This window comes from Anguilla anguilla, chromosome 3, assembly GCF_013347855.1.
Source record: "Anguilla anguilla isolate fAngAng1 chromosome 3, fAngAng1.pri, whole genome shotgun sequence".
NCBI lineage: Eukaryota > Metazoa > Chordata > Actinopteri > Anguilliformes > Anguillidae > Anguilla > Anguilla anguilla.
In genome coordinates, this window is record NC_049203.1 from 38,908,046 (window position 1) to 38,929,742 (window position 21,697).

A 21,697-nucleotide genomic window follows, 5' to 3' on the forward strand; every position below is an offset into this window, starting at 1 on the left:
TGGTTTTAAAACGCAATGCAAATTTGCCAGTCACGTCTTCAGGCTAAGTGGGACGTGTAATCGGTTTTTTTTTCCTCCCTTCTTTTTGAACAGAGCACCGTTGTGCCTCACGTCGATCAATACAAATGACATTTTACAGGAAGGCAAAGCGAGCGCTGAGCGAACAGCAGCGATCGCTTCCAATAAGGAACGTTAATTGTGCCGTTGTTGCTATAATTGCTGTTTGGATTTGACTGAATTTAATTAAAGTATTTGCTCCTCAATTAAACCAAGTGCTCAGGCATTAGGTAAATAATTGCACTACCAATGAGCAACGTGTTAAGTGCTGATAACTGACTTTCATTTTCATGCATAGATGTAAATCAAACACTTTATGTAACCTTCGCTATGTCAATGTGTGTTTTATCATGGATAAATAAAGAATAAATAAAGGTTTTGTGGCTGAAGAGGGAACTGGGTCTTTGAGACCTGGACATACAGCAAGTATAAAAAGTGGTCTTATTTCTACATGGTGCAATCACAGTGTAAAGAAATACCTTTAATAAAAGCCGAAAATGTGCACTTCACACACATCTGAATTGTTTGATTACAAATCTAAAATTGTGAAGTAGAGAGCCAAATCAAGAAACCACATGTTGAACACTGTGTATTAGAAAGGTCCCAAGTTTAAATCTAAACTGCTCTTCGGGTACTTGAGCAATATATTTAACCAGTAAATCAAGCTGCGTATATCTTTAAAATGTAAGCTAAGTGCTTTTGCTTTTACCAATGCTGTCAAATAAGTGACTTACTGATGTGATGTAACACAAACTAGGGGCTGTGTAATGTACCAATTTGGCAGAAATAATATGTGCACTCACCAGTCTAAAGGTCAATACTTTGTAGGTAACTGGATCGTCTACAATCTTCTGAAGATTAGCAGCAACTGAAAAGTCACATTTCACACGTCTGTGTTAAATAGCAGTGCCTGACAAACACAGCAAGTGCTCTAAGTCATATTCATAAATTGTAAGAGCAGGAAATACAGTGCAAAGAATAACACTCTAGTATACAGAATGAAGGAAACAAATGGAATCCCTCTTGGAATGAGGGACAACCTTACCCACAAGGACATCATGTCCGTCCACAAGGCCGGCTGAGAAGAGCTCCTGAGACACTCCATCTGCAGTGTCTTCACAGAATACATGCCGTCAGCACAAATAAAATGAACTCTTGCTAGTTAGGGTGCACACTTATTCCATGCCATCACTAGTAAGGGCACTCTCTACACTCAATCAAGACAGCAAGTATGCATTGCTCTACACCTCCAGCGCAATAACTATACCTGTAATGTGCACTATCAACGCTTCAAGAGCATACTTCATCTGTGCCGATCTAGCAAGTGCCCTCACTCCACGCCGTCAAGACAGAAAGTGCACACTTTTACCCCATGCAGTCAAAACATCAAGTGCATTTGCTCGTCCCCCATTAGTACAGCTAGCTCCCTCACTGGACACCAGCAAGGCAGAGAACTCCCTCACAACAAACGTCAGTTTCATGGGTTCATTTGAGTTAAAATGTGGCATCATGCAATTATTTCTATCAAGCTATCATAATCGAATTTCTACACGCTTACCTCGACCAGGAGTAAATTCAAATCGTATGTCATTCAGCTCCTTCCTGGAGTTTCTGAAGAAAGAAAAACAAAATAACTGTTCAGAAAATTGCGATAGTTTAATCATCTAAGATACTTATTATTAAGTGGATGGGGTCAAAAGAAATGGCAGACTGTGTATATGGTTGGAAAAAGGAAAACAGTAACAATTCTGTCCCATATAAGGAGACCGATTAGCATCAACAGCTTCATGAAGCTTTGCACCGAATTTACAAAGCATGCAGTTCTTTGGAGCCAGGAATAAGATTTCATAGCCGAAGTTAGTGATGAATTTCACAACATGAAGTTGCACTCTTTTCCAAATGAATCGAACAAGAGAGGACAACATATTTCCAATACCTAGAAAACATTGGTTGTAGCATAGTTCTTACAAATGGCCTTTCACCGTGCGATTTCATCTGGTGTTTTAAAGCTTCAGGGACACTTTCAGATTTATTTGCTTGTAAAACACGCACGACAACACACACACACACACACACGGACACAAACGCACGCGCACACACACACACACACACACACACACACGCACACACACACACACACACGCACACACACAAACACATAACTCAAGGTGGCCACAGAGCCCACCTGTCTTGTCTTCAGCTGAGCAGACAGGAGAAACACACATTGTGCTGGTAGATTCGCCATATGGGCTGTCCCGTGGAGCCTGACAAGTAGACAGCCAGCAGCAGCAGAACGCTGAGAAACAGCTTCCCTCTTTCAAAACTCTATCAGCGAGTGGGCTGTCCAGCGCGAGGGCACTGCATGTTTTCTCTCCTTGCAGGGAAAAGATTTCTCCATCTGTCCATCCGTTATCTATACCCTGGGCTGGGTCACGGAGGGTGCAGGAGCCAATCCCAGCGTGCACTGGGTGAGAGGCAGGAATACATCCTGGACAAGCCAATCTATTGCACAACATTCGCTCATACACTCATAACTATGGCCAATTTAGCCTCCAATTAGCCTACTTGCATGTCTACCTGCGTGTGGGAGGAAATTGGGGTACCCTGAGGAACCCCACATGAGGAGAAAAAAACTCCACACAGAAAGGCCCCGGCTGGGATTCAAACCCACGACCTTCTTGCTGTGAGGCGACAGTGTCACCACTGGAATTCCAACTTGACTAACTTAGTGGAGAATAAAGCATTGGAATGGCTTCAGAGGTAAGGGCAAGTGAGGATGGGGTGTGCTTTGCAGAAGCTTTTTCTATCACACATAGTGCACCTGAGGTTGTGGAGGGCTGCAGTCTCTGCCGGTGTGTGTGTGTGTGTGTGTGTTTTTTGTTTTTTTGGTGTCACAGTGATTGAGTGCTTAATATAAGTCACTGATTGACTAAACCACACCTTGCTTCCAAGGCATAAATTGGCTTCTGATTGAACGAAAGTCACTATAAGGGCCTCCAGGCACAGCAAGATCACCAGTGTTATATCAACTCTAACAGAGTCCAATAAGGACAATATCTACTCTGTTAGAGTTAGAAGCATTCCTATCAGAGTTCATTTAACACTGGAGATTGCGCTGTGCAGAACTGGCGTTTGAGATCCTGACACAGAAGGTCTTTTGCATGTTAATACCTTTCATTTTGGAAATAGCTGCCGCGTGTTAAAGGAGTCCTTCATAATTAGCATCCTAACAAAGAGGCCCCAGCTTCCCGGGCTTTTGTTTTAGACGAGGGCGGGTGTGGTGGCACGAATTCTTTTCTGTCACCTGTAACAGATGAAACCTATTTACAGCACACGAGGCACATAAATAAGACAAAGCCACAGGAGCAGCCAGGCAGTGAACAGAGTCCTGCAGCGAGGGAAGGAGAGGACGTGCGACACATTCACTTTTTAAAAGCACACAAACCACCCGCAGAGCTGGGAAGTAAAGGGGGTCACAGAGTAGAAGTGCTGCCTCGTGTTTCTTTCACCCATCAACTCAGCCAGCTGATTTCACTAATTATTTCGGCCTGCCGGCTGAAGAAGTATGCTAATTAGCAAATCCAGGCGGTTATTTTCTGAACATGGATTTTTATCCCCTCTGACCACCTGATTTCACTGGGAGAAGTTTCGCCCAGTGTGGTCCGGTGGAACTGACTCGTACAGTGCTTGCGGCCGACGACGTGCGCGTCGAGACAACAGCCAGGCCTCCTGCGCTCCGAAACGGCAGAGGAAACCCGCAAAAATGAGACCTGAGCTTAAATTAGCTGCACAGGTGACACCAGCAGCCCCGCCTTGCTGAGGCTGTTCCATTTTTTCCAAAATGGTGGAGTGAGAATACCGCAGCGGAATATTAAAAATGCAGCGTTTGGCGTTATCGTAAGTGTCGGGAATACAAATGCGAGGTTTATATGCCTGAAGGAAATTATTCTGTCCAGAGAGTTTTTCACTGCATGGTGATATGGACCCAAGCTCCCTTTGAGGTAACAGAAGGACGATAAGACGAAAAGCTGAAGCAATGGCATATTAGCTCACTCAATATGGGCTCAAATTGACCGAAAACACTTCGGTGCGTTGAGCGATTGCACCAACGCCTCTGCTGGGGTCGCCCGGAGCAGGACCTTGGCTTTGATGTCATTTTCAGTGTTTCTGGGAGGGCAATGCATTGTGGGATTGTCAGAATGGCAAAGAGGGGGTAATTTACCCGAATGATATATCATCTCAGCTAAAGTGGAGGCTCTGACCTGCCACTCAGTTCCTGTAACAGGGTTCTAAATCACTCCGGGGCAGACAGCGCCATTTAAACTACATCATTAACGTCCTGGTGAATGGCTGTGCATCAGAATACAGATGCTTTGCAAAAAAAAGGGAAAAATAGTGTAGAAAACCACAAAAATTCTAGTTAAAAGTATCATAGTATCCATCTCAATGTATGCTAAAGTTGAGTGATTAATGCTAAGAAAGTTCCTGTTTTAATTAGGTAATTAATTTAATTATCAATAGAACAACTGTTATATAAAAAAAGTAATAGAACATTTCTCCATAACCAAAAGTCAGTGAATCATTCTCAACAGACTGGAATTCTATGTATGTGAGGAACTGGCCTTTTTTTTAAAGACTGGTGTTGCTTAGAGACGTATTGATGGATGAGGCCACTTTCTACAAGTGACCGAATTTGCATATTCTCCACATTTGGGAGTAATTGGTCTATTATGGAGGTGTGCACAAAGAGCCATAGGGCACAGCCATTTGGATCCTGACACGCAGGAGAACTACAATGCGCCAGGACACAGGAATACGCGGCGGGGGAATTTAGCGTTTCTGACCGTCGGCCCTGTTGACGCAGACAGAGGGATGGTCTCTTTCCCCCTGTCCGGGCGGGAAGGCGGGGCTCGCTCGCGGCGGGGCCACGGCCTCGAGGACGTCGCAGAGACGGGCAGGAGAACGGCAATTACAAAGGCCGGTCGCCGCGGAGACGCCAAGACCGCCGCGGCCCATTCTTTTTAGCCCCGCCTTCCCGGCGACTCCCGCGCACCCGGCTGCATTCTGCGCCTCTCCGAGCAGCGACCAGACGCTTAAATCGCTCCGGCTCTGAGATCACAAAGCGCCAAGCCATTCTTTCCTAATGAAAGGTAGGAAAGCGCCCGGCTGCATATCCGTACGGGGCGCGCGACAAAGGGAACTGTGGGTAAATGAAAAAAGCGATATTTGCCTGGCGGTGTTCGCCGGCGCCTCCCCGCTTTACATTACGCGCGCAAATGCAAACAGCTTTCCGCATTCACGGAGGAAGTGGATGAGCGCAGACGTCAAATTATGAAGGAGCAGCCCCATCCCTGCGTGGCTCTGCTCGCGAATTTGGCGGGTAAAACTGATAAAAATTTTCAATATCGCTCTGAATCCCCAAACCGTATTATGTTTGCAGGGGTATTTTTTTTTTTACATTCAGAAGAACTGAAGCACAAAAGCTCCTCTGTGGCAATGTCATCCCTTACCATCCAGATAAGACCGCAGTTGTGTACAGCACAGCAAATTCATCACACGGCGAGAGGGATTTTTGCCACTTTCTTTGTCTGACAAAGTAAAATGAACAACAGGCAAAAAAATAAAAAACTTGCAGTTCCAGAACATTCACCTGAATAACAGAGACCCCTAATTCCAAGCTGACTTCAAGATGTAAAACTGCAGGTTGCACACGAGAATCCTCGGTAGATTTCAAAGAGAGGTCCGAGAAACAAACAGTACGGTCTCGAAGTCTCAACGCTGACACCGAAATCAAAACAAACGAAAACGAAACGGATCATGTTTGGGGGCTCGCCTCACGGGGGATAGCGACAGCCGTTAGCATTCAACACCCAATCCACCGGCGTCGTGTCTGGACTCCGTCAGTGATAATGGTCCAGCTCCCAAGTCTATTCCCCATCTAATGCATCGATATTAAGTGGCACTGGCAGCATTAAGGAAAGCACTTATCGCGTTTGGCGTGACCGCGTCACGTCGTCTGCGTCCCTCCCGGCGCGAGGGCGCTGTGCGCGAACGCGGCCGCCGTCGCGCCGAAAAGGAAAATGACAGCCGCTTTTTTTTTTTTTGTTTTTTTTTTTGCACGCGCTCAGAAAGGAGCACGCTGCGCGCCGGAGAATGGCAGCGCCTAATTGGATTAATGTGGAATGTAATTAAGCGCCGCAAATCGCATCCGTCTCAAAGTGGCTGTTCTCCCCTGACCCACATTTCAGGATTTCCTTCTCTTTTCTTAAAAGTTTTTTTTTAAAGCCGCCAAAAACAAAAACATCCGCGGCGCTATCCAGCTGCGCTACATAATCAGAGACGCGAGGAGGAGGCAGCTCTGACTATGAGCTAATGCGACGAGGGGGGGGTCTACACCCCTATCTGATGGAACCGCTAAGAAGATACGTGCATAAAATAAATGTGTATTTTATTACACATTTTATTATTTATTATCTTAATTAATCCGACCCTGATTTTTGTTTTTAAATCCGTTTAGTTTTAATCTACCCTTTTACTGTGCTGCCTTCAGCTCTCAGTTCCACCTGCTCCCAGTTTTATGCACTGGCTTTTATTACAGTTTATCTGCTTTATTTATTTTATCTTTTTTATTATTGTCATTTATCTCATCATTGATCTTTTCAAAAAATATTTTAAATTAAGCACTTCTTTTTTTATGTTAAGCATGCAATCCTGCCATGGATGGTGCTATATAAAGTTTGATTGACTGATTTGATTGACTGAATGAAAGATACAATATGTTATGAAATCGTTAAAATCACACGAATATGTTTATTTGAAATCTAGTTAATCTAGTTATCATTCAACCAAGACAGTGAGCCGGTGAGTGAGGGTGGGTAGGAAAGGCCAGGAAAGGTGAGAAGAGTGATTCTGCGATTTTGACAAAGTTGTTAGCGCTTTCCAGAACTTTCCCCTTTCGCATTTTTACAAGTGGAGCTGTTAGCACCGTTGGTTAAAAAAACTTACTGAATGGTGGGGAAAATGAGAAATTAATTTCAGGCTCCACTGGTGCAGACTCACTAACCGTTGCCTTTTTAAACGCCTTTCTGTCCCCTATTTTTCGTTCTCCTCCTCTGAAATTTGGAACGTCCGAGAGCAATCCTGAGCCTGTTCCATCACTGCGGCATCTTCCGTCGATTCGGTAGAGTGACCGCTAGCATGTTCGCTTCTTGGCGCTCTGCGGTTCGCCAGCTGGGGTGCGCTGCCATTTCGTTTCCTAACGCCTGAGGAAATGAGGAACACCCTGCCGAGCAAAATCCCCCCCCCCCCCACCTTACGGCAGGTCACTACAGCTGCGAACAAGCTGCCCGGAGGGGCTATTGGTTGCAAAAGACTCCCTTACCGTCAATCCCAGACTCCTCGCAGCACAGAGGACAGGTGCTTTTATTTAGACGGACATTTGACGACGACCGGCACGGCCATTTTAAGGTAAACGATAACGCGTAAGTTGGCGAGACAGTTAAAATGGTAAAAGCGGCATCTTTATCCGCGGGGCGCGGCCGCTCATCGTGTGTACGCCGGTCTCCCCGAAGGCCGGTAATCTGGTCATCAAGCCCTTCGCTTTGCGGTCTCAACCCGCCCGCTCACTTCCCCCAGCTCCACCGCGCCGTCCGCACCGGCAAATCTCCTCCCGGCGCCCGGTAAACCCCCGACGGGATTACACCGGCGGAAATACACGGATCGTGCCGGCTTTCCAAACAAGGAACGCCGACAGAAAGGGATGGGGACATTTCCAGAAGTTTTCGGATCGGCGGAAAGCGCAAACGAACCGCGAGTTCTCTGCTTTTTCACAAGGCTGCAGTGCTCCAAATATCAACCTATGCAGAGGAGCTGGAACCGGTGAAAGGACTATTGCAAGTCTGTGACTGCGCTACTGAAACTGACACAAAGCTCCCCATTAAATGAGTACAGTCACCGGAGCTGCACCCCTCTTTTGCTGTCGGTTGCCTTGCAGGCAGGTGTCTTTTTAACAGGTGCAGCAGCAGCTGCGTTAGTCACTGTGAGGCGCGAGCGAAACAGCTAACATGCTTCTTACAGCACAAATCAATCATACCAGATACAGTAAAACAGGCAGAAGGAGAGAGTGTGAGTGTGTAAGAGAGAAAAAGAGTGAAAGACAGAGAAAGAAAGAGAGCATGGCACAGCCAGCCCATTTGAAACACTTATACATAAATAATCATGGATACCCAAGGGTAGGCTATGTTTGTGGTCAGTATTCGACCGGTGAAATGGTGGTGATGTCCTTTCTGCACTATGGGAAACGCAGAGACAGACAACAATGTTTAGTGTTCACTGGTTCTCTCACTAATTCTGGTCGTGTCGTTAACTGTCTGGTCATGTCTGTTTTTCAGGGTGCTTTGTGTGTGTATTCCACTTATCGCATTATTCATGTTCTCTTAAGCCATTAATGTACAAGTGCTTTAGCCTTTAAACACACAAATGCCCTTGTCACATATCTACATGCGATTCATTGGGTGTGTGGGGGGGGGGGAGGCAGTTCCATGTACAGCTGCAGGTAATGCACGCTTTGTTTTCAATCAAGAAAAAAAGTACACGCACACAAGGAATTTTTTACAAACCAAAATATTTTGGTTTACATTATAGAATAAAGCAAAATATTTAGGTTTAATCCATGGCTACATGGTCTTCCGTCAATTTCTTCATTTTTCAATTCCAAACTACAAGATTGTGCCATGCTGTCATCAATAACGTGCAATTGTAATTACATTCCAATCTCCAACAATAACAATCATCATCGCCCTCTCCATCTTCATTACAGTAACCGCATTAAGAGGACATTTTTCCTCAGGACGATCGAAAGCGGAATGCTCCACGTGTGACACAGACGTTATACAGTATGCTGGAATAAAGGCTCTCTTTCTAAAAAGTGACAGGGAGAAAAGGTTTCTGACACCTCGAAGGATTTACTGAAAATGCATGCGACCGAAATTGAAAGCGTTAGATAAATAGCTCGAATAAACCTTTATTTAATGATCTGCGGTGAACATACCGCTAAGGTATATTGTAAATCCTCAGCTGATGTGACAGGAAAAGGTAATTTCCCAACCCATTTACAAACATAATCAATACGCCTTGTAGAGTAAATGCAGGATCCTCCAGGTGCACGCTTAAATTACTCGCCAGCCTAGCTCAGTATATAAAACGCTACACAAAGAGACGATGGAGGCTTGCTGCGTAGGGATAAAAACAACAAAATCAATTAAATCCACAGAATTGCAGTGGTTAATTTGACTCCTTTAAAGCATATATATATATATATATATATATATATATATATATATTAATTTTAGTTCTTTCCTTTACAATGCCAATGGCATGGAAAACCATTGGGAAAGGGATTATTTTGCTGTTGAATAACATTTATTTATTGCAGATTTCTATCATGTGTTCATTATTTTGTTTCTTAAGCTTGGTGGAACCCACACAATCCTGCCAGTCACATACAGTAAAACGTGTGGAGATACAAAAATGGTATGTAGCAAGTAAACGGCAGGATGATTCAAAACACCGGTCAAAAAAGGGACGAATACCGGCTCATTCGGGTTAAGGCAGCATGCTGTGGAGCACGGATGAGCCCCACGCTCTCAGACTGAATCCGGACCGCGCCAGCGGTAACAGTGTCCAAGACCGGCTTGGTCGGGCAGGGATCCGCTTTTCACACTCTCCAGTGGCCCACCACCGGTCAGGCAGGCGACCCCGTGGACTGCCCGCTAAAGCGCCATCTGAGACGTCTTCCTCCCACTCAGCTCTGTGCGAGCTCGGCTGTGGGCTGGTGACACCGCGCGTTTGGGAGGAGAACAGCGGCCGTCCTCACTCCCCCGAATTGGCAGTGAGGGATCGCGCATGAACATCGCTACAGCTAACAAGTGGATAATCCAAAATGTAAAAAATGAATAAATAAATAAATAAATAAATAAATAAATAAAATAAAAAAGGAAATACGAATACACCTGGAACTTGTATGCCGAACAGATGTTCATAAAAATGCACACTGAATGCAATATTATGCTGCCCTCAGATCTGAACCTGAAGCATAAAACTTGCAAGCCACAGTCCATGCTGTGACTTAATGACAGCAGTGCAATGGAGGTGCTGTCCCCTGAGGAGGCTCCAAGGCTTCATTGGCTGTTTTTATTACTGTTCTCTGTCTATGCTCAGGTCAAACACTGTCTCATCTAAACATTTCTTCTGGATGTAACAGCTAGGAAGAAAGGCTAAATATATCGAGGACATATTTCAAAAGAAGCACGTCGCATTACTACAGAATCAGGGGACATTCATCAGGGATGGGAATTCTTTGTCAGAGACAGATGATAGTGAGACTAGGGTGAAGGGAGGGGGATACCGGACTCAGGTTTAGCAAATACTGGAACATTAGGAGAACCAGCTGGCCTGGCTCAAATGGCGTTTGTAGTTGGATTTCCCCTCATCTCAAAACAAACCAAACTTTGTTCTCAAACCAAGAACAGCCAAGATCAGAACATGCCCTTAAACTAGTCACACATAAAAGACAAAGACTCCTTGTGCCACAATCACAAGCTGTACTACAGGGGCTAACGGAAAAGAGCTTTCAGCCAGCCACAAAAATTCCCTAGAGTAATTTCAGGAGCGTACGATTAAAAAAGAAAAAACCGAGCTTGTTCCAATCTCTGAAGCGCACACTTGTTTTGGATTTCTGTTTAACTGGAACCGATACTTTGGGATAATGCTATCATTCAGATCTGTATTACTGTTTGTTGTGTCCTGATTTTATTTCCAGATTGGAGGCCCAAATCCTCGGTTCTACTTTGATTCTTATTTGGAAACCATTGTATTTCATAAGACTGCATTCACAGATATCACAGGAATTTGGAATAAACCGTAAATCCTCTCATGTCTTTGAAAAAGGTAGTTTTCCATTTTGGCTCAACTTCCCTGTCACTTTCACTTCCAGCAACACTTTGAAGCTGCAAGGAAACTGAGTGTATTATTTTATTTCTTGTTATTGTTTTTGCTTATTTACGCCGTCATGGTTATATTTAGCTCAGTTGTGTTCAAAAGGGCATTTAAAAAGGTGACAACAAAGCCAAATCAATAAAACCCTCTGGCTAAAGTTAGAATGTGTTGGCCCTGATAGGTCAGTGATACATTAGTGTTCTACTTCATGCTAGGTCAAGTGTAAAGTAGCTTGCTTTTTAACAGAAATTTAACAGATCGAATGAGGTCCCCACCCACATAAGGATCAAACAGAAAGGCATTTCTTGGAAGAATGTTGCCACTTTGGTTGTTACTATGGCTTTATTATTCTATATTATTAGTAGTTACTATTGTAAATACATTTTTATTGTAAATATTTTATGCACACAGACATGTCAACTAGCATAACAGGTTAACTTGAATTTAGTATTGATCCTAGGCACATTCCCGAGAGCTAATGTGGGGAATCCTGCAATCTCATTACGGCATAGCCAGCATTATGGTGCAGGTCAATGGGTGGGTTGCTTTGAATCGCTGGCTACAGTTGGAGCCTCACCTACACAAGATCATGACTCATCCTAAGTAGTTACTGTCCATTTGTTTATAAGCAAAGCACATCCAACGAATTTGGACAGACTTCTCAAATCAGCATCAACGTGCACATACTCATAGCACCGCAAGGTTGTGAGGCTACTTTGATTGAGCATCCTGACCTTAGCTACAAGCTACACACAAAAGTCAGGTAAATTGGTTTAGCTACTAGATACATCAAGCACTACTAACTTAGCTACAACCCTTAAATTAAATAAGTTTACTGATGAACTGAGAACCCACTGAGATGTTTTTGGATGTGATTCCTAACCTATGCATTCCACGTAAAGTCCTCGCAGTTAAGGGTGTTATGCTTAAATAATTTAGGCAATGCGGTTTTATTTGGTTACTCAAAGAACTCATCTGTGCAATTCCTAATTGCAGTACAAACGTACAGATGACACAGCTTAGCAAATCTGGCTGCATTTGGTTACAACAGTTACAACCCAACCAACAGAAAAAGCAGGCTTGCAAAACACAAAGCAGCTTTCAATCATGCCTCTAACCTGCTTCATTTCAAACAGAGTCACCAGGTGTGCGACTGCTTCATTTAAAACAATCTGTGACACGTGGCATAGAACAATGTCAATCACAAAAAGACAATATGGCACTTTAGTACGGCAATTTAAGGTTAGATTCGCCTAATGATACGGTAGTCGGGCCAGAACTGTTGAAAACAGCAGCCAATTTGTGTCCCTTAAAACATTTAATGAGCGTACAGCTTCATTAAAAACGAGAGTTCTTGTTAAAGATAAGACACGCCGCGCCTTCGCACGGCTCAACGAGGTGAACTTCGGAAATTAGGCGACATTTTGGCGTGCGCGCAAACGAAGAGGCTTCGACTCCAGCGCTTAGCGTGTCCGCCACCCAGAAGGGAACGCGTCAGGAGCGCCCGACCGGCGGTGAGCTGAGGCCAAAGGGGGCAGAGCAGCTCGCTACTCTGCTGTCAGGCGAATCGGCGGGAGGGGGGGGGGAGGAGGGGAGGGCCGTGGCGGAGGAAGAACCCGCCAAACGCAGCAGGCGTAATTCATTTCACAGCTTGAGGTGAAGTGTAGCGTGGCTGGATACGTTTCAGCGGAAAGCACCATACGTAGCCACCGGAGGGTGTCAATACTTGGCTTTAGATGATTGGAAGGGGAGGCAATCGGCTGACAGGGAAAATACTTACCGGCGCCTAGCAACCCAGCGAGCTCATTGCCTGAACTAGCCCGCCTCCGCTTGGGTTTTCGCTCACAAACCATGTGAAATAAAAATGTATAACTTGCTCTTGCCCTCGTTGTACAAAGAGCTCAGAGTTTGTTTCAAATGTAAATACACACTAAATAAATGGATTAGTTGACTCCGAGAGGCCCCTGTGAAGATCTTTACTTAACCATTCAACAACACCATGGGAAATGAGAATTAGTCACACCATAAAGAGCACTTAAACCTTCGGCGCTTTTTCAAGTCTTTCCTTCCAACAAGTTGATGTTTTGTAATTCATTTATGCAATTAAATGCGTTCCACCATTCTTTCACGTTTATTCCAAAGGGACGACTGACTAATCTGACTAAACAGGCTTAACACTCCTCGAAGTAATTCCTTAAGTCTTCTCCTTTAATTATTCATTGAAACTGCATAGAATTTATTGTTCACCAAAATGAAGTTTGAACTATTTATTGTTTTTTTTTTTTTTTTTCTTTAAGCCCGGGAGACAAATAAAACAGGGCACTGTATGTTATCTGCCACAGACAACAGCGCTTTATTACGAAAAAATCCCCTCAAATCTGTTGTTTGTTGGGGGTGGGGGTGAGGCGGGGGGGGGGGGGGCTCATTTCTCTCTCTCTCTGGATCGATCCCGGATTAAAAGCCCCGTTCGGCGATGCCGTAGCGCTCCCTCTCTTTACTCATTCGAGCAAACGCTCCTTTCCGCCAGCCCGCGCCGCCGCGCGTACGCTAATGGGGATTAAGCGACGCCCGCGAACGCCGCGCCGCTTCCCGTTATCACGGGCCGCTCTTCACGCCGGTCGACCTCGTCTTCCTCGTTTTTATCGCCGGCCCGAATTGCGGGAAAGCGCTCGCGGGCGGACGAGATCGCCCAAATGAAAAGCTCTCCTTAAACCCGCTAACGCCATTAGAACCGGGGCGCGGGAAGGCAACAAATTGGTTTGGCCGAGGCTACCGCTCAGATAAGCGCGCACGTACGGCCGGAACAAAAGCCAGCTGATAGCGCGGCCGGCGGCGGCGGCGGCTAGGCTCGCGATTAAATGCATTTAATGATAAGTTTACGGGCGCTAATGAAAACGCTGGTCAGCAAGCAGTGCCAGATTACAGCGTGTTTACGTGCCGGGGAAGGAGACGGGGTCTGTGGTTTCCGTGTAACCCCTGCCCCCCCACCCACACACACACACACACACGCTCAGCCTCCTGCTGATATGCTCCCCGCTCAGCCTTAATCCTGTTGTTCAGCAGTAGCTGAAAGCCGGTCTCCGCAGCACACTACCGGCGGCTCGACTCGCGCCGCTGAATTCCGAACATCTGTTCCGCCGCGCTCTCTCTCCCCCCGCTTCGCCGCCGCTCGGAGAAGCCCGCGGACGCACGCGCGTGTCCACGACGTCTCCGGGGGGGGGGGCCAGACCGGATACGGCGCTCGATGCGTCCTATTTATTTTCTATGGACATGCGTCCTATTTATTTTTCTATGGAAGCGGTCCGGCAAGTGGCGTGGTGCCATCGCCGGTTCTGTATTTGCATGGAATATACTCTGTCTTTGTTCTATGCAAATGAAGGCATCCGACATACCGTAGCTCGCTCTGGCTCACGAAACTCAGATCAAACTTTCAAACTAGGTGTTGCAGATCAAATGTGAACCAAGATTCAGCAACTACATTGCATATTTCTCGCCTCAAACGTTTTCAGAAATATATTCTAGTGGACTGTTCAGGTGGAATAAGAGAAAGTTTACCAACGGTCCACAATATTGTTCCTGTTTCCAAAATGGGAGCTGAAACCCGACTGAAGCACGTCTATCCAATCAGGTGCTGGCAGTGACAGCGGTTGCCCATATTCTGCCCATAAAACGGACAGCCTGGGGGTCCGGCGCGTCGTCATGAGCCTTCACGGATCTGGTGTGAACCACTATCTCACGGCTTCGATCAGGTCCGTCGCCCGCTATCCATACCGCCGCCGGGGGGGTCGGGGGGGTTGGGGGGGCTGACCCCGTCGATCGCTCGGCCCTTGTGGAACGTCCTCACCGTAACTTCACCGTTCCCACGCGGCGGTGAGGGAAATCCAGCCTGTTTCGCTACGGCAACCCGGGAAGCGCGCGCCTGACCCTGCGCGGAGGGGACAGGCCTTCGAACTGAGACGCCGCTCGCACCACCCAGACGGCCGAGTGAGTAACTGAGCCCAGGTGCCCCCTGGGAAACCCGCGATGCTTCCTTGAATGAAGCGGTTTCTCCCGATTCGCAGATGCCCCGCGCGCAACAGGCATGCGAAATATCGGAAGGATCTGCTTAAGCTGCGTAATTCACCCCGCATAATGGGATTTGCTCCGCAAATAAAGTGGTCTGCCAAATGCTTCCGCTCCGTTGTTCTGGTTAGCTCCGTTTTTTCCGTTACTTGTTGAATCGGGCCGCAGAGGTGGAACATACTGGGGATAAACATAATTCTGCGCATATGAGACGTAAGATTAGCGGGCAGGTCCTCGTTCCAGGTCATAAATGCCAGAAGCGATTACCGCAATTGGCCCGCGTGGATAATGAAGAGAGACAGACAGACTGATAACTGCGAGGCTCGGCGCTGGCTAATATGCCTGAAACTGGCAGCTCCAACTGGGACAAAAAAAAAACATGTGGCTGCAGTTTTCATGTATTAACCAGCGAAGCTTATACAGTTTTTATACGGAAAAGTTTGGCACCCCCGGCAGACACGCTGGACTGTATTTAAAAGTGGGGGTGCCGGCGGCAGTGCCGAAGCCAGGAATTTGTTTTCGGGGGTCGGCCTGCGGACGACCGGCTTTTTGGCCACGCTCATCAGGGGGGGAGTCTGGCCTTAGAAGAAGGACACATCGTGAAAAGGATTTAACGCTCGTGTGAAATATGGTGGTGGATTTTCGATGTTATGGGGTTATTTTGTGTCGACTGGTCCAAGCGTGTATGTCCTAGCATCTTGACCAAACACACAGTGCCCCCAAGCACAGCTGAAAAAGGGTGGACTAAACACAGAAACTGTTTCTGTAAAATGGTAAATCATAAACGCATGTAAGCACCACAAAATAAAAACTGATGTGATTTTACGCATGTATTTTTATCTCACATTCATCCTTGACCTCAAATGCAAATGCCTTAAGTATATAGCAAAAATAACTAATTTCACTATACTGTTCCCATGCTTTTGGAGGGCACTGTACGTGTTGCTCTCAACCAGGAGAGATTTGCTTTCTGAGAGTTTTTTGCTCACGGCAGCAAAACAAACATGAGAGGGCTCAGTTTAATTAACCGCATTTGCACTGCACACCGTTTGCGAAACAACATTTTCCAAAAGTTTTTCTCTAAACAAAAAAAAAAAAAAAAAAACAGAGAAACTGTATGTGACTGAATTAAAAAATAACTTCCAACCATTCAAACAAACACTTGAGTGGGGGCCTCATTTTCTGATTCCAATTAGACTGTCTCAAAAACGGGAGCCATTTTTTAAGCTCAAAATGAGCGAGACCTCAACGAACACGGCTCACGCCGGCCGTGAAGACGGCTCGACTTTTTGACCCTCTGCTGCCTCTAGTGGCGAAACGCTGCCCGTGCGGCGGCTGCTAATTCAATCGGTCAGCCGGGTCAAAGAGTCAGGAAATGAGCGAAACGGAGACATTACGGCTGCGTTAGGGCCAGTTATCCCAGCCCCGACTGAAAACAACACAACAAGCGATCTGTTTTTCCACAGAAGTCCCCGAGAAGCCCCCGCTTTGCAGCACCCAGCGGAGACCGGTCCGCGAGGTTAATTAGATTCCGATGTACGGCCTGAGTAACTGCGGCGTTCCCGGAGTGGCTGTGTGGTCGGAACGCTTCAGGCCTTCGTTCCGCGGAGGGAGGGGAGCCTGGAGCGGACCGAAAGCCCGGCACGCTTATCTCGCTGACCCAGCACCGGCGCCGCCTTCGCATTTTACAGGCGACGGGCGCCCCCCCCCCCACGCCGCCCGCGCCTGCGTCCGCGCGGCCGAGCTCCTGTACCGTGACCGCGCTGCTGATAGAGCCGTCGCTCGCGGTAACCGAAGATCGCGTTTGGCGTTCTAGCTTCCGCGCGTGAATTTAAAATCTATTTGGAGACCGGCCGGCTGCTGTGAAATACGGGGGGGGGGATACGAGCTCGGCGCGGTAAAACTGTCTCCTAGAGACAGACCTGGCCGCTCGTAAATCACCCTCCGCTTTTTAAAAAACCAAGCGGTCGCGTTTCGAGAAACAGCCAAGCGATGCGTGACAGGGCCGAACCCCGTCACGCTGGGTGAGAGGAACGGTCGGGGTGATGCGTGTCAGTGTGTACGTCTGTGCTGGGACAAAGGAAAGGTTGTGTATGTGAACAAGGATAAGGAGCGCTGCGGATCTTCACTGCACTTTTGCCAACAGAATTACCCTCAGGGTAACTGAGGGAACATGAGACAGGGAGCTCTCCGACGACTTTCTGCTTCTCCAAAGAAGGGCCCCAGGGATGCGCTCTAAAAAAGTTAGCGCTCTACCAAGCAATTATCATCCAGCGAGTATGTTTAACCAGAGCCCGAAATACTTCATGTTTCACAGAAAGTTCCAGAACTCCAAAGTGTATGTTCATATGAGCAGGTTTTTTCCTGCACTGAAATTTCTCAGGCGGGCCACCTAAGTGTTTTTTCAAGCCGCCTATAGGAGAAATCGTGCAAAAAAACCCCGGTAAAACGGTTAGAAATGGTCCGTGATTTTATCGGTACAATGTGGTCACGAATGACACCGCATTTCAAGTCTTTAAAGTTTTGACTGCTTTCATGTTTACGTGCAACCTTAGACAAGCCAAATTAACTACAGTAGAATCCGCTTAATTGCATTAAAGTACGAAGTCATCTATCATCTGCTATCACTGTGATTTTCAACAGAAACCGCCTTCCTTTGAAGATTTTTTTTTGTTTTTTTGGTTTCGTGTCTTTACAGGGCAGTTGTCAGTTAATTTATGATCTGTCGACTTCATCATCTGCCGACCACCAAAGTATATTTATAGATCATTACGCGATGTAACTGGACATAATTTCATGAAAATATCCTAAATATGCGTTAGTGGTTTCTGTAAACATGCAATCTCTTTACAATTGAATGAATGGGAAATGGTTTGGGATTTGGCAACTCTATGCAAATACCAGAATTATGCAATAATCCATTATGCAATTAAGTGGATTCTAATGCATTAACCTACACCATTTTTGCCTACCTGTGCAGATTGAAATGAGGAATAAAACTATGAAAAGCCTTTAATGCTGTTTAAGGTACAAGTAATACCAGTCACAAAAAAGTATTCTTTGAATGTATAAAAATAATTTCATTACAGTAAGCTGTCATTTGTGCGGATTCATTAAGAGGTTAATTACCATTGTACCCTTAGTTCTGAGCAACCAAAATGAGATGCATATTTCAAGACATATTACAATTCCAAATACAACTACTGTAGAATGACTCACTTTCAATGTGTAAATCCTTCAGTATAGGCTATATTTCTACCCCAATTCTGGCACTAACGATATGTAACACTTCAGTAAATATTTTAATTGTTCCAATTTTTTTGTCACGCTTCATTTTTTATAGCCTACATCTCAATGCATTGTGGGGGTCTCTCGAAAACCAGAACTCTCCGTTCTGAATGTAGCTAAATATAGAGAGACGAAGCGTCCAGCTGACAGCGGCGGCAAAGCCAGACCGACCGCAGTCGCTGTCACACAAAGTCACCGCCTAAGTCCTATTTAGAGCCAGGACAGACCCCGCTTGAGTGGTCCGCACCGGGACGTGTTTGGAAGCGTGTCCGCCCGAGCACTTCGCCCGGGGCTCCGTTTCTCTGAGAACCACCTTCGACGCCTTTCAAGAGCCGTTTGGTGGAAACTCGAAGGAATAAATGTTCCCTCGGCTTTAACGTCTTGCCACAGCTTGTGAGCCCTTTTACTGCGACACCGCACTTGAGGAGCCGGGCAGCATTCTAAAAACATCCACTGAAATACACTCTCATTCTCTCCACACACCACATACCGTTTCGTTTAATGAGCGCCATAATTCTCTGTATGTTATAAAACACTGTCCAATCACCCTTCCCAAAGTAAAACTTGAACAAGCACTTAACACCTGCACCAATGGCTTTCAGAGTGATCGCAAATCTCGTCCGGTGGCACCGAGTGTGAGCGCTGAGATATGACATCATATTTATCAAATTTAATAGCCTTCCCGAAGTCCTGCAGGCCCCTTTCCCAGGATTCCCGCCCGGTCCGGTTTCTGTGAGCCCGTCCCCCGGCGGTCTCCCTTCACAGTCAGACTGAGATAGCTGACGGTGACGGTGACCCCCGGGGGTCAGCGCTGGTAAACGCTCTGACAGAAGCTTCTGGAATTTTTTCCGCTCCCTCGTTAGCCCTCTCCTCCGTCACTCAGGCGCGCGACACCGGCCGGGCCCCCCGGCGCAGCGCAGCGCGGCGCTCTGCAAGCCTGGCGGAGGGGGCCCCCGGCGCGGCGCGGCGCTCTGCAAGCCTGGCGGAGGGGGCCCCCGGCGATCGACGGGCGCGCACGCGCGCGCGCGGCAGGGCGACGGACGAGTAATAAAATCTCCTGGGCTGAGTCACGCCGGCGCGCTAATGAGGCGAAAGGGCACTGCCAGGCCCCCGCGCAGCCGAATACACTCTGTCATTCTGTCGCATCATCGCGCCTGCTACGGAAACGGTCATGGGGAGGACCGGGAGAGGGGAACTGTAGATAGAGAGAGGGAGGGAGGGAGGGAGGGAGAGGGAGGGAGGGAGGGAGGGAGAGAGGTACTGTAGATAGAGAGAGAGGGAGGGAGGGAGGGAGAGAGGTACTGTAGATAGAGGGAGGGAGGGAGGGAGGGAGAGAGGTACTGTAGATAGAGAGAGAGGGAGGGAGGGAGGGAGAGAGGTACTGTAGATAGAGGGAGGGAGGGAGGGAGGGAGAGAGGTACTGTAGATAGAGAGAGGGAGGGAGGGAGAGGGGGACGGACGCAGGGAGATAGAGAGAGGGGGAGAGGGAGGGAGGGAGGGTGGACGGACGCAGGGAGATGGGGGGGGTACTGAGGGAGGGAGGGAGAGGGGGAGAGGGAGGGAGGGAGGGAGGGAGGGAGGGAGGGAGATGGGGGGGTACTGAGGGAGGGAGGGAGGGAGGGAGATGGGGGGGTACTGAGGGAGGGAGGGAGGGAGGGAGGGAGAGGGGGAGAGGGAGGGAGAGGGGGAGAGGGAGGGAGGGAGGGAGGGAGGGAGAGGGAGGGAGGGAGGGAGGGAGAGGGTGAGAGGGAGGGAGGGAGGGAGAGAGGCCTTCCTTACCTTAGCCGCAGCACCATGTTCACGGCGCTCTGGCCTGGAGCGCAGGGGGCGGGGACCTCGTAAGGCTGGACCTGCGGCGTGCGTGAGAAGAGCAGGAAGTCATTCGGTCACGGCGCTCTCCGATAATTACCGCCACCTCCGTACGGCCGCGCCGCCCTCGGTAGGCTTCCGCAGAGCCTCTCCGAGCCACCTAGCCCACGCTAGCGCCGAATTAAAGAAGCTACGCCGCCCGCAGGATCAGCAGCCCGCGCTCTGAGCTCGCCTCGCGGGAGCGGGGGCCTCCGGAGCGCCGCGCGTTTTCATCCCCCCGGGGGGGAGCGGCGGGCTAATTTAAAAACGTTCTGACGCACGCCGGCGCCGTCGAGGGCGGCTCGGTCCGAGGCCCCGGGCGGCTCCGAGCGCTACGGCGGCGTGGCTAACGGGCCACGATGAAAGCGAACGAAACGAGCCGAGCGCGCCGAACGAAAACGCAGGCGCTGTTAAGACGGCTATCGGGGCTTTGTGGATAATTGAGATTTGCTACGAAAAAAAAAGAAAAGAGAGGCCCGAAGCTGCGGGAGGCTTAAAGGGGAAATTACGGAGGATGAGCGGGCCGGGACCGCAGCCGGCGGGAGCCGGTGGGCCCGCCCGCCCGCCTGCCCGCCCGCCCGCGCGCCAGCCAGCGACGCTCTCGGGTTATCTTTGAAATGCTAATGGGCTCCGTGAGAATTCCGCGGGGCTCTTCGCCAGAGTAATAACCCTGCCCCCGGCCCGACGCGACCGACGCCAGGAGCTCGGGAGCTGAGTTATTATTATTACGGCTGAGAGGCTCCCCCCCCCGGGCTGGGGGGGGAGGAGGGGAGGGGAGGGAGGGGAGGGGGGCAGGGACGGGGGGGCCAAGGTCGCAGAGTCGCGAAAAAAAAAAGTCGCGGCGTTCTCCGGCGACGCTCACCTGGGGGTGCCGGGCGGACGGCGGGTCGGCGGTGTTCCCGTTGGCGTCCTTCTGAAAAAAAAGGAGGAGGAGGAGAGGCAGCGGGTGAATCCCTCAGGCGCCCCGCTCTCGCCCCCGCCGTCCGCTAACGCCGCGGCGAAGCCCGTCGCCTTCCTTCCCCGAACTGACGTCGGCGCGGCCGGGGAGGACCCGCGGCGGCTGACGCGAGCTCGTCCGCGACGCCCGGGAGCTCACGCCAGGGAGCAAATTAAGCGGCGGTAACAGGGAGGCGATTATACGACATCGGCGGCCAGGCCAGACTGGCGCGGAGCTCATCAAACAGGCCTGGCGGATCGAGCGACTCTGGCCGAGCACAACAGGGGGTTCCCTGATGCCTTTCTCATTACGTCATTCACGCTCAGCGCAGCTGCAGCAAACGCTTTCTACTGGAAGCCGTCAGCGGTACGACCGAAGTAAACAATGAGCACTGTCGCGGAACACCTGTTAGCCTCTTCCCCATGGACACAGCAACGTAACGACTCACGCAGCGCCTGAAACTTTCCTCAGAGCCGACAGAGCAACAAAAAAAGACATCACAACAAACCT

The 21,697-nt window shown here is 48.5% G+C and overlaps 1 protein-coding gene across 6 annotated transcripts in view; it reads right to left on the reverse strand.

Moving 5' to 3' along the window:
• stk39 (serine threonine kinase 39) overlaps positions 1–21,697 on the reverse strand; it is a 49,923-nt gene that overhangs the window by 6,646 nt on the left and 21,580 nt on the right. For 4 of the 6 annotated variants that reach the window (XM_035411801.1, XM_035411806.1, XM_035411803.1 and 1 more), the window contains 5 exons: positions 21,113–21,163; positions 20,182–20,252; positions 1,616–1,668; positions 1,103–1,171; positions 861–925 (listed from right to left, as the gene is read on the reverse strand). In XM_035411801.1, coding sequence (XP_035267692.1) covers positions 861–925; positions 1,103–1,171; positions 1,616–1,668; positions 20,182–20,252; positions 21,113–21,163 — 309 coding nt within the window. The remainder of the gene's footprint in view (positions 1–860; positions 926–1,102; positions 1,172–1,615; positions 1,669–20,181; positions 20,253–21,112; positions 21,164–21,697) is intronic. The other 2 variants (XM_035411802.1, XM_035411804.1) reach the window with 2 other exon arrangements.